General features: G+C 37.2%; 1 protein-coding gene across 1 annotated transcript in view; it reads left to right on the forward strand.

The window, feature by feature from the left end:
• SMC1B (structural maintenance of chromosomes 1B) overlaps positions 1 to 12478 on the forward strand; it is a 33847-nt gene that overhangs the window by 15044 nt on the left and 6325 nt on the right. Inside the window, exons 12-21 of the mRNA XM_007437573.4 lie at positions 537 to 683; positions 1410 to 1547; positions 2331 to 2447; positions 3400 to 3506; positions 3963 to 4104; positions 6856 to 7001; positions 8864 to 9017; positions 9339 to 9437; positions 10460 to 10616; positions 12031 to 12185. Of these exons, the coding sequence (XP_007437635.2) occupies positions 537 to 683; positions 1410 to 1547; positions 2331 to 2447; positions 3400 to 3506; positions 3963 to 4104; positions 6856 to 7001; positions 8864 to 9017; positions 9339 to 9437; positions 10460 to 10616; positions 12031 to 12185 (1362 nt within the window). The remainder of the gene's footprint in view (positions 1 to 536; positions 684 to 1409; positions 1548 to 2330; positions 2448 to 3399; positions 3507 to 3962; positions 4105 to 6855; positions 7002 to 8863; positions 9018 to 9338; positions 9438 to 10459; positions 10617 to 12030; positions 12186 to 12478) is intronic.

Genomic DNA, 12478 nt, shown 5'->3' on the forward strand with positions numbered 1-12478 from the left:
TCGTAAATGTGAGGACTGGTCATAAAGTTACTTTTTCAGTGCTGTCGTAACTTCAAACTAAACAGGGAAGTTGTTAAGCGAGGTCTACCTGTACCCTGATTCTGTTGTGGGTAACTTAAACTCTAAAGCCAAATGTTGGATAGTCAAGAGGCTTTTATTCTAAATGTTGTTGCTGATTGTATTCTCATACATCTCAGTAGAGTGCAAACATCGAAAATGAATATTTTGTAGAGATTATCAACAATACGTGTGTCCCGGAACCAGTTTGGTGTAGACGGTGAGTTCTAGGCCTCCCTTAGGCATGGAAGGTGGCTGGGTGACTGTGGGCCACTCTTTCTCAGCCCAACCCACCTCACTGGGTTGTTGTGGGGAAAATAGGAGGCAGGAGTATTAGGTAAGTTTGCTGCCTTGTGTCATATATAAAAAAGGCGGGATAAAATGGTGGTAGTGGTGATGATGATGACGATGATGATGCAAGTACCTAGTTATCCTTTAATTTTCTGTTTCTGTTTTTGTTTTGTTTTTCTTATTTTCAGACAGTGGCTCTTGATGGAACTTTGTTTTTGAAATCTGGAATAATTTCTGGGGGCTCAAGTTATTTGAAACTGAAGGCTAAATACTGGGATGAAAAAGAAATAAATGGACTTAAGGAACGAAGAGAGAAACTAATGGATGAACTGAAAGTAAAGCTATAAACTTTTATATTTAGCACTGTATTCTAATTAAGAAGCCATTCAGATTCTGATAAATCTATCAAAATTAAAGTTTCGGTTTCACATAATTATTTTTAAAAATTGTGATACTTAAACATTTGAATACTTAATAAATAAGTTGTTTACTAAGTAGATTAAGGATGAGGAACTAATTGAGAATTGAAGACAATGGGAGGGAAAAAAGGAAAATATCATGAATTATGTAGGCCTTAACTCATAGCTAATCTTCCAGGTTGGAATACATCCAGACAGGAGCACAGTAGAGGTAGAACAAAATAGGACTAAGGATAGAAAGAAACAGCTCAGATCAATCCAGAATGTAAATTTCAAAAAGGATCCTAATTTGCACTGAGCTCTGCATTTCCCTAGACAAGTATTTTCTTCTGATTCTCCATCTCTTCTCCAGGTTGAGGCATGCTTCTTACCTGGCAAGATAGGCCATTTCCTCCAAAGTGAAAGGCATAAGAACAGAGGTAAAATGGGCTTAGCCCCCTCGCCTTCTGAAAGCTCACTTGAAAGAGAGGGAAATCTCTTTGTCCCTAACTGGTTGCTCAGAGTTTGAGTTTCCTGGGCTTTGCTGCTCTCTTTCCTCTATCTAGATTGACAGTTTTAGGTTTAATTGATGAACTCTTTCATATCTGGACTTGGTGGGACGTCTTCTACCCCTCTACTACATTGTATGACATCTTTCCGCAGATCTTACTGAAAATTAAACACAAGGAGGCTGATTTAAAGCATTTACAAGCTCAATGCCAAGGAATTCAAACACGATACAGATATTCACAAAATGAACTGGAGGTCCTTAAGAAAAAACGTCTGGCTAATTTCTACAAGGTAGAATCAGGCTTTCTATTAACTATTTTTTCATTTTCTCATTGGTCTAACTTTTGCCTAAATAATGTATTTTTATTCTCTGTTATGATTAAGAAAGCTTAAGTTACTTTTTTGTTTTTCTTTTTGAAAATCTACGTAGTGTTATTTAGCTGAGCTACAGATTTCAGTTTTAATTTTTGTAAGATTGTTTTTTATGGTACATTTCTTTGCTATGAACATGAAAAAAGAAACCATATTGGGATAGTCTTATAAGGTGTTGAAGTAAAAGTTAAGTTTACTTTGAATTGAATTTGACTCTTGGTAACTACATAAACTCCACCATGTTTGCCATTTCCTCTTCCTGAATGCTTTCCCAACTTTTCAGGCTGGCCCTCAGTCCTTGGGTTTGCAGGACGTCTCCTATCCAAGTATTAAACAGGACTGACCCTGCTTAGCTCTTTGAAGTCAGTTGCTGGCTGGCTGTTGCTACTTAGCCAGGCAAACGAAATGTGACTGCTACCCTTACTTTAACAGACTAATGGGAGGACGAGGTGTCCATTAAAGTGAAATGTCTGTAAATGAGAGGTTTTACCCACCTACTTGTCCCTGATTTTTCCATCCACTCCACAGCTGTCCTCATTGATCTGCCAGTGTAGTAGTATACTCCTGTTCAGCAGCTTTTGTTTGTTGAGTTCAAAGTCCACTAAACCAAGGTCTGTTAAATCAAGGGCTTATTAATAAATCAGAGCAGTTAGAATAACCGTCTATTAAATCTAAATTTTCCTAATGTTTATTTCTATTTAGGAAAAATCTATGCTGGAAAGTGAAATGGTAAATATACAGTCACAACATGCCATGCTGAATGAAGGAGTCTTACAAAGAACTGAAAAAATGAATGAGCTCCAAAAGAAAATTAATGAGGTATAAGTTTTCTGTTATAGCAGCATCTGGAATTGTCAGTGGCTAGCTTATAGCACTTGCTTAAGGTCTTTCTGTTCTAGTTAATAGATGATATTTTCAAATAAAGGATATTCTTAACTCTAAGAAGCGATTTTTATAGAATCTGTCCCTTGATGTGATCCTGTGCATTCCCTTAAAAAGCCTTGGCTGGAATTTTACACTGTCTCCAATTTAACTCGGCTTATGTTTTTGAAATAAAAAAAGTAACATTTGTTGGATTCCTAGCTGAAATTTTCAAATATTTTAAACAACGGATGGAATCCATGTAGTTCAATTACTTGTTTTTTTCCTGAAAAGAATATTAAAAATAAATGTTCCGTGTCAGTGTGAAACCAATATGGAATGGAATAATGTTACTTTCTGGATGAACACACTGAAAGTACTAAAGTACTAAATGCTTAGTGCACTTGAAGTGATATAAAACCACAAAGTGGAGTTTAAAATGCAGACAAACTTTAAAAATATTGTGTCTATCCTGCTTTGAGAATTTGTTGGGAATAGAATGGATCTCATCAAGCTTCATATCATTTTTCCCAATAATTTCAGTAAGAGTAAGTGGTACTCTAACAGCTTAGTAAATTGAAATTAATGTTTGTATAATATTGGAAGTTTGAGAAAGATGAAATGCCATAGAAGCCCAACCCATAATTCTTGTATTTGAGATAGCGAAAGACCACAGTGACTCTATCAGTGTAAGGACGGAAACATGTAATAGCAAGGTTATTCCGCTGTTCCTCTAATAGTTTCTACCTAGAACAGTTTTCTTATGGTGGTTATGTTCACATAACAAAGGACAAATTTTAAAATTCTAGCCTCTGTTCCATATTACATTATAAGAGAAAAGAAGAATTCTTCTTTTTAGAAAATATGTTTAATTCCTGTACTTTGGGGTGGGTGGATGGTTATATAATAGGTAGAAGACAATGTTTTTCATGAATTCTGTGAAGAAATTGGTGTAGAGAACATTCGTGTCTATGAAAAAGAACATATACAACAGCAAGAAGAAATTGATAGGAAGAGGTAAATATTCAGAATTGAAAAAATACTCATATTTAATAATTTCTTAAGTACAGTCTTTAATATCTTGCATAGCTGGGTAGGAAGAGGAAGTTGCTGCAAGGATAAAACATTTGTGTGAGTAGAAAAAGGTGGGGTATATGAAAGGAGAAATGGAGCTTGGGGAAAGAAGTAAAAGCAGTTAGTATCCTTGAGGGGTTGAATAGAACCATAGTTGAACTATCTGGAAAAATTTGCCATAAGAGCATCTATTATGCATGTAAAATATCCAGTATACCAAGATCTGCAGTATTTAAACATGTTATTATAAATTTTAAGAAACAATATACTGTAAGTGAATTTCCTGATTACACTGTTGTAGATTGCTTGCCTGGGAAACAAGTATCTCTATCCTCCCTAGTTGACAAAATAAATTATGTTTACCTTGTCTTCTTATTTTGCAACACTGTGTTTGGCTAGATCTGAGTTTGAAAACCAGAAGACAAGACTGAATGCTCAACTTGAGTTTATTAATAGTCTTGTAGAAAAGATGGTGAAGAAAAACAGTGTGCTGAAGGAGGATATTCACAAAGAAGAAGCAGAAATAATTCACCTGAAAAAGGTAACTAATAGTTTTATAATCACTTGAAATATATTCAAGTCAGTTAAAAATATAAAGGCACTTCTCCTTACTATAAATTAATAACCATTATAGAAACATCTATAGGGCTTTATTGTACTATAAATTAATAAACTGAGTAACCCAGCAAGGTTCTGTTTTAGTGCCAGTGGAACTGTAAAAATGTAAACCTTGTCATCCATCTCTACAATTTATCTTAATCAGAAATCTGTATATGTTTTTGCTGATCCATTATACAAAATTATATGAAATAACTCTGTTCATTTTTCTCAGATCAGCATAAGCATCTATATTGACTATTTTGCATTCCCTATAAAAGGAAGAGGAGAGTATATAGGTCTTGCAGTTTATGTTAGCCCCATTCAGCTAGTTCAAATAACAGGAATGGTGGGAGTTGTAATCTAACAATATCTGGAAGGCTTGAGGTGCCTCTGTCCCCTGTCTTTAGATTAGTAAGTGAACGTGTAACATAAATAGAAGCGTGATTTATGAATAAGTTACATATAGATGTAGATTATATATTGATAATTACAATTAAATACAGACATCCGTTATTGAAACTGTTGGGTAACATTTCATATAAATATATGCATGTTTGAGAAGCTCTTGTTGTTGTTCTTGCATTGGAGGCTGTGAGGGTCTGGATGGGGAAGAACGGGTTGCAGCTCAGCTCTGCCAAGACTGAGTGGTTATGGGTTCCCCAGATCTGGGAGTTGGAGGGTTTCCATCTTTGGCTCTTGATAGGGTGGCACTGTCCTATTCAGATTTGGTGCACAGTCAGGGTTCTTCTGGACTCACAGCTCCTACTCAAAGAGCAGGTGGCAGCTGTGGCCAGTGGCGTGTTTGCACAACTGTGTCTTGTATGCCGATTATGCCCATTCTTGGACTGGGAGGCCCTGCTCATGGTCACTCATGCCTTAGTCACACGCACACACACCCCCATTGGACTACTGTAGTATGCTGTACATGGGGCTGCCCTTGAAGACCATCTGGAACCTTCACTTGCTCCAGAATGCAGTGGTGTGGGTAGTTCTGGGCACATCTCGTTATGCACATATGACACCACGACTCTGCAAGCCACACTGACTCCCAACAGGCTTCCAGGTGCTGGTGATCACCTTTAAAGCCCCACATGGCATAGGACTGGTTACTTGAGGGACTGCCTTCTCCCAGGAGCATCTGCCCACTCACATCCTCCCACTGGCAGAACATGCTCCAGGTCCCTTCTTTTAAATCCTGTCATCTTATGGGATCTAGGAAGCATGCCTTTTCCATGGTTGCCCATGTTCTCTGGCACCACCTGTCTCCCCTTCCCCCCAATATATGACAGGCCCCCAACTCAGCTCACCTTTAGGAAAGCCGTTAGGACCCGGCTCTTCCCCCAGGCTTTAGGGGCCAGCTGAGTAGAGTCCCCTTTTGATTGTTTTGTTGTGGTGCTTGGTTGCCATTTTATATATTGTATTTTATAGAGCCAGTTGGGAGTATTGGTTAAGGCATCAGGCTAGAAACCAAGAGAACGTGAGTTCTAGTTCCACCTTAGGCACAAAGCCAGCTGGGTGACTTTGGGCCAATCCCTCTCTCTCAGCCCTGGGAAGGAGGAGGCAAGGGCAAACCACTTCTGAAAAACCTTGCCAAGAAAACTGGAGGGACTTGCCCAGGCAATCACTTGGAGTCAAAAACCGAGTCGAAGGCATACAAAAAAATTTATATTTATATATTGTATACGTTTTAATGTTATTTTTCCCGCGGTTTATTGTTTGTTTTCATGCTGTACACTGCCCAGAATCACATTGTTTGAGTTAAGCAGCCTTATAAATCTAGTTAATAAAAAAGTAAAAAATAAAAAGATAGCAACCCCCCCCCAAAAAAAAAGAGTTGATGGAAATGTAAAAATCTGGCAAAGATTTGTAACCATTCTACTCCTCTAAAACAAAAACCCCACTGACCTCTGAATCTTGCAAAGGTTTATAGTCTCATCAAATGAAGAGACCTCTAAAACCTATTAAATTACATTCCATTTTAATTCCTTTAGAAATTTAGCTGTATACTAAACTTTAATAAATGAGAAAAATTACACAATAATAAGCTTAATAAGCAAGAAGACCCACTTCTGTCCCAGGTTTTTCCTAGTAATGAAACCCATGAAAATTCTATTCTTTCAATAAAGCTAGTTTACAATCTGATGTCTTTTAAAAATTCACAGGCTGATGGTTCTGCACAAGATTTTCTTACCTGGAGGAATGCCTATAATAGAAATACATTTCAGATTTATTCTGTTAGATAGTAAGACAATAAACTAAATCACATATAGATCTTTTTGTTTGTATTTATTAGCAGCAAAGTTCTCCCAAACAAATGAAAATACCTATACAGTAATTAATTCATAATTACTGTAGAGATAAAACAGTTGGTTTATCTTATATGGTCTATGACAAATCAGTATTTTTTTGTTATATGGATTCCTTTCTTGTTGGTGTGGGTCTGATTTCTCATAGCCAATTCCAGTTTGCAATTCTTGGATTTAAGACTTAAAAAAAAATTCTGTAACACTTGGTTGTGTGAAGTATACCTAATCAGAGCCTTGGATCTGTTAATAATCATGGCAAAGTTACTAATTTTGATGATTGTTACCACTAGTCTGTACTTGCCATCCTTGATTAGATAATCTGGTTAAGAGGCAGTTTATCAACTGTGCATTTCTGTTAAAAAATGACAAATGTTTTTCCTATATAGGATGAAGAGAATTTTTTACAAATGGTAAATGAAGTTGTGGCAGAATTACAGCAGCTTCGGGAAAGGCAGAATATTAGCAAAACTGATGTTGCAAAAGCACAGAGTCAAGTTGAAGAATCAAGGAAGGCATTATTAACTCTAAATAGGTAACTGATTCTTGTTGGAAAGATAACTAATTTCACCTGTAATAGCCTTGTCAATCCTGAGTTACAAAACTCTCATGTTACGTTGAACTTCATGGGACTACAATAATAGACCTACCCGACCTTCTTTCATGTGACTGGGACAAACACCCACTTTTTGCCTTCATATTTTGCAGTTTCTCTTAAGATGAAGTCTAATGGTTTGGAAAATGCTTTAAAGTTTACCTGTCCACTAATTCAGCTTTCCTTATTTTTTTTTTCAATGATGCATATTTTACTGATTAAGGTATTTGGGGAGAGGAGAAGACTCAAACCTCTGGTGACCCCATCTTATCTGCTCCAGTCTGAAATCTCTTAGTAACCTTGACACAGCTTGCTCTCAAATCATTTGAGCCATTTACAATGTGCAGTCTTTTCATTTATAAAGGTTGCCATTTTAACAATATTAACGACTCCGTGGCAGGCAGTGAATTCTGGCATATCATACTTTCAGACAGACATAGTAGGCCTCTATTTTGACATCTTTCATCTCAAGTATATCTCACTCTAAACAAGATCTAATTCTTTCCATTTTCCTCTCCAACTAATGCTTAAGTTCAAGGCTGAACTTGATCCCTTTGGTATCTGGTTCAGCATAGCCCTTAACTTGCACCGCGTTCATTCTTCTGCAGGCTGCCAAAGCTCTGTGTTTTGAGGCCTCTCAGATGAGCCTTCCTGAATCTCTTAGCGATCAGTACCATACACATCTGTAAACCTCTCTTTAGGCACAGCAGAGTAAATTCCCATGCCTCCTTGCCTTAGCAGTAATCCCTCAAGCCCCTCCTGAATTAACAGAATCCTGGACTAATCTCTTGCAGGGCAAGGATCCTGGAGTTAAATATGCAAACTTTAACACTTGTCGTATCTTTAGTGTCCGATGGATCTCATTCTAAGTGATGTTGCTTTCTTTGTTACAGAATGACTTTGAATCTTAAGAGAAAATGCAAGGCATATATATGCATGTCTGTGTGCACTGTCACGCAACATGCCCTTGTAACACTTGAAGGGGGCATTTGCAAAGCTGTGTCTGCAGTGGATGCCTAGACATTCTTCCAGGGTTAACAGGCAGGCCCCTTTGGTATTTCGTGTTGCCTTGAGTGTAACACAGCTCCATGGGCGAAATAATGCAGACTTTATGGGGTTACAATATTTAGCAGATGAGCAAAGCTATACTTCTGTGTCTTTAAGAAATAAGAATCACTTTGGTATAAAATATATTACTGTGTTCTGCACCATTAACATATATGCTGTACTGCTGCACATTTACTGTAAGCTGTTCTGGCTGCTGAAAAAACAGAAAGGTAGGGTAAACATTCAATAAATATAAACAAACAAATAAATATCCTCTTGGTATATAAATAGATAAACACCCTGAAAAAGTTTTAAACTCCAAATTAGACTATATGTTTTGGAGTTTTCAAACTTTTTCAGGCTGCAGAACCTTTTAGTTTAAAAACAAAAAACAACACCCTTATCTTTTTTTCCCCCCTTAGTGTCTCATGGAATCCTATGTGGGGTTCTGTGAACGCAGTTTGAAAAATCCTGGTTAGTTTATTTATCTCACTACTGGAATTGTCCAATGAGCAATAAATGTGCTGAATTTGGGGAGAAAGTGCTGAAGATCTAGAATGTTATATTACATTTAGTTAAATAATTTCTGGTGAAAAATTTAGTTGAAAAGTATTTCGAGATTGTTATGTTATCTTCCCTAGTCTTGCCTAAGGCTAACTGAATGTTACATGGAAAACCTCATCATAATTGTTTTTCAAGTTTGTTAGCAGAAATACCAATGTCACATTTTATTTGCTTTTGCTTTTTGATGGCAGAGGGTTAGCAACATTACAAAAGGAAGCAGGAGCTATTGAGACCTCTCTGGAACAGAAGAAATTAGAACGGCATAACAGGCTTCTTGAATGCAAGCTTCAGGATTTAAGGATAAGCCTTCTTTCGGGATCGCTGGATGACATTAGTGAAATTGAGGTACAGTAGCCTGCTTTGTGGCAGAATCATTAAGGAAATTTTAGATGTTGAGGATCTGCACATAATTGTGTAAGCCAATAAAACTTCATCAAACTAGATTTTTAGAAGAGCTTAGAAGGCGAATATCCAGAGCTTATTGCACAAATATGGAAGTTAAAGATGATTCGTTCTGCATCATATTTCCTTCAGTTCAAGAAAAAAAAATGTACATAATAAGGATATTTTAATCCCTCAAAAATTGGCTAGGTTCAAAGAAGTGAAACAGCGCTGCTCTTTTCTTTAACTTTTACATATTACTACTAACTGAACTGTTTGGTACAGCTGGAACCTGATACTGAAAGCACCCAAGTCACTGCTGATATCTATGAAAGAGAAGAGGCGATTCAGATGGACTATAGCAGCGTTAGAGGACAGTTAAAGGTAATATAATGTATATAGTTTCCACTTATAATTTTTGCATAAAGCTTTGGATTACTTTATTTTCCAGAAGCATATGACTTTGCATTATAGGTAAGGATCGAAACCTGCCATTTTTCCTGCTTTAAGATTTTAAGCTCTAAGAATTGCATGCCTTAATTTATTATACTGTATATAAACAGTATACATTTTCCCTTCAACTGAATATTGTGTTTAAAATGTGCAACATACTGCTGTTGTTTCTTCGGTGGCCCATGATGCCTAAAAAAAAAAATCAGTCAAGATGTGGGAAGTGGTATTTCAGTCAAGTATAATGTGATTTTTATCTAGGGCTTCATAGAATAAAACTTGACACTGCCTTTCAGTGAGTAAGTTCTGATTCAGTTTAAGGGTTCTTGTAGGTTACTTCAAATTTTTAAAGCAAGTGCATCAACTTACAGCCACACAGTTTCATATCTGGTTTGGTTTGGATTCCAAAAGTTGAACTTTACATAGTTGGAATCGGGTAGTTTCAATATCATGCCTATAAAAGATTATTACTGAGAGGTTTTAGTTCTCCAATGGGAAGGTATACTTGATTATGGAACAGTGAGTATAACAGAAGTGTTTGCAGGATGCAGTCCCAAAAAAGCAGGCAGCCATAACAATAGAATCGAAGCTCAGCCTGGTTTTTATGTGTATTGCGCATAAAAAATAGGCAGAGTTTCAATCACACCACTGTAGCCAGCATCTTGACTTTTTTTTGCCACATCCTGCAGACATCCCTGGGGTATAATGGATATTCAAATAATGCATTCTGATAAATAAAGGGTATGTCTTTCAAAAGGCACACTTCAACAGCCACACTGTAATTTGTGTTCTTTTTCCATCTTCAAAATTTTACATTATTTTATCATATTAATGCTATAGCTGTTTGTAGATCTCCTCCAAACTACTCTTTACCTTTTGAGACTTCAAATAGTCCTTAATAGTTCAGAAATATTTCTTGGTTGTTGTCATCACTAATTTTTTCATTTTACAATTAGGATTTGCAATCTGACAAAGAGATTGAGACTCACTTAGAACAACTTCAGCAAGAAATCGCATGTAAAGAAAATGTTTTGTTAAAAACAACAGCACCAAATCTGAAAGCACTGGAGAAGCTGCATATTGTTACAGGCAGATTCCAAGAATCTGTCAATGGTAATTAATGCTAATCCTTTTCTCATTAATTACTCCCTTTCCTGGATCAGGATGCCCTTTGAACAGTCACTCACGCCCTTGTTATCTCTCAGATAGACTACTGCAGTGCGCTCTACATGGGGCTACCCTTGAAGAGTATCCAGAAGCTACAGCTGGTCCAGAATGCGGCCGTGCTATTGTTGGAGCCCCGAGAAGGGCTCATTTAACACCTCTGCTCCGCGAGCTGCATTGGGTGCCAGTTTGCTTCCGGGTCCAATTCAAGGTGTTGGTTATCACCTTTAAAGCCCTACATGGCATGGGGCCAGGTTATCTAAGGGACCGCCTCTCCCCTATGACTTCAACCCGTCCCACCCGATCACACAGAGAGGGCATGCTTCGGACCCCCTCAGTGAAAGTACTTCGACTGGTGGGGTCCAGAAGGCGGGCCTTCTCTGCGGTAGCCCCTGCTCTTTGGAACTTCCTGCCCCTGGAGGTGCGATTGGCCCCCTCACTCCTGGCCTTCCATAAGGCTTTGAAGACCTGGTTCTGCCACCTGGCCTGGGGTGGGGTGAGAATACCTCAAGCATGGGGATGGCTAGCCCCATAGAGGCCTCGGCCTTCAGCCTCAGGTTTTCATCCCCTTGGTCTCTCCTTCTTCTTTTTAGTTATGTTTTAATTTATGGTTTTATGTGTTTATATATTTTATGTTCTAATGTTTATTGTGAATCGCCCATTGGGGGGAGATGGGCAGTTGAAAAATTTAATAAATAAATAAATAAATATAAATAAATAAATAAATAATTTGTGAGATGTAGGCACTCTTGTTTTGTAATGCTTCACTTTGTTTTCTCTCTCTAAATTGGACTTTTGCCAGTGACTCAGTTTTGGGTTCGTATTCAGTTTGACTTTATATGTATGCACGTATTGTTATAAATATAGATCAGCATATTGTACTCTACGCCTAAACCCTTGCATACTTGATGATTGCAAATGCTTCAAAAAGATCAGGAGTAACAGCAGAGTAAATTATACTGCTGGCATGTGCAGTAGGATGCAAATGGTCCACTGTATGACTTTTTGTTATTTCCAGCTGTGTTCAGCAGCAGTATTATTGTAGTACTGTTAAATAAAGAGAATAGTTACAGTAAATACTATATTCTTTTCAGAGAGATAGTTATTTTGAAGGAAGAAGGACAAAAAAATCAGAACCAAGTATTGCCACTTGAGGTTTATGTTTACTTCTTCCCCCCATAAAAAAGACAAATATGGCCTGAGTTGAAATAGAATGTATGTTTAAATTGTAGAGTACCCTATGACATATTTCTTTCTAATGGTTATTTTTGTGTTTGCTGATAACTTAAGGTGAGGTAATATATTTAACAATATCAATTCTAATACTTAACCGCTGCATTCTGTTCCATTTAATCTTCCATAGTATTTGAAGCCCATAGGAAGGAAGCCAGATTATGTAGGCAAGAATTTGAAAAAGTGAAAAAAAAGAGATATGAGCGATTCACCCAGTGTTTTGAGCATGTGTCAGTTGCTATTGATCAGATCTACAAGAAGCTTTGTAGAAACAACAGTGCTCAGGTTAGTATTTCGTTACTATTAATTAACTAAAAATATAAATTTGACAGCGCATCACTATTAAGAATTGTTGGTATTAATTTGTTTATGTATGCCATTTCCATGCTGGGCAGTGTACATCGAAGTTGCTAAACTGAGACATAAACAACAAAATGTAGTTACAGAATGAAACACCGAATAAGGTTACACAGTTACATGAAACACAGAGAGGTCTTAAAACTTTAAAACGTGAAGACCTCAAAATCCATTAAAAGGTTCCTAAGAGTCCCTTAGAATCTGGAAAAATAAAAAAGAAG

This window comes from Python bivittatus, unplaced genomic scaffold, assembly GCF_059951505.1.
Source record: "Python bivittatus isolate LINGU-HERP-01145 unplaced genomic scaffold, Pbiv_v1 ctg000010_np1212, whole genome shotgun sequence".
NCBI lineage: Eukaryota > Metazoa > Chordata > Lepidosauria > Squamata > Pythonidae > Python > Python bivittatus.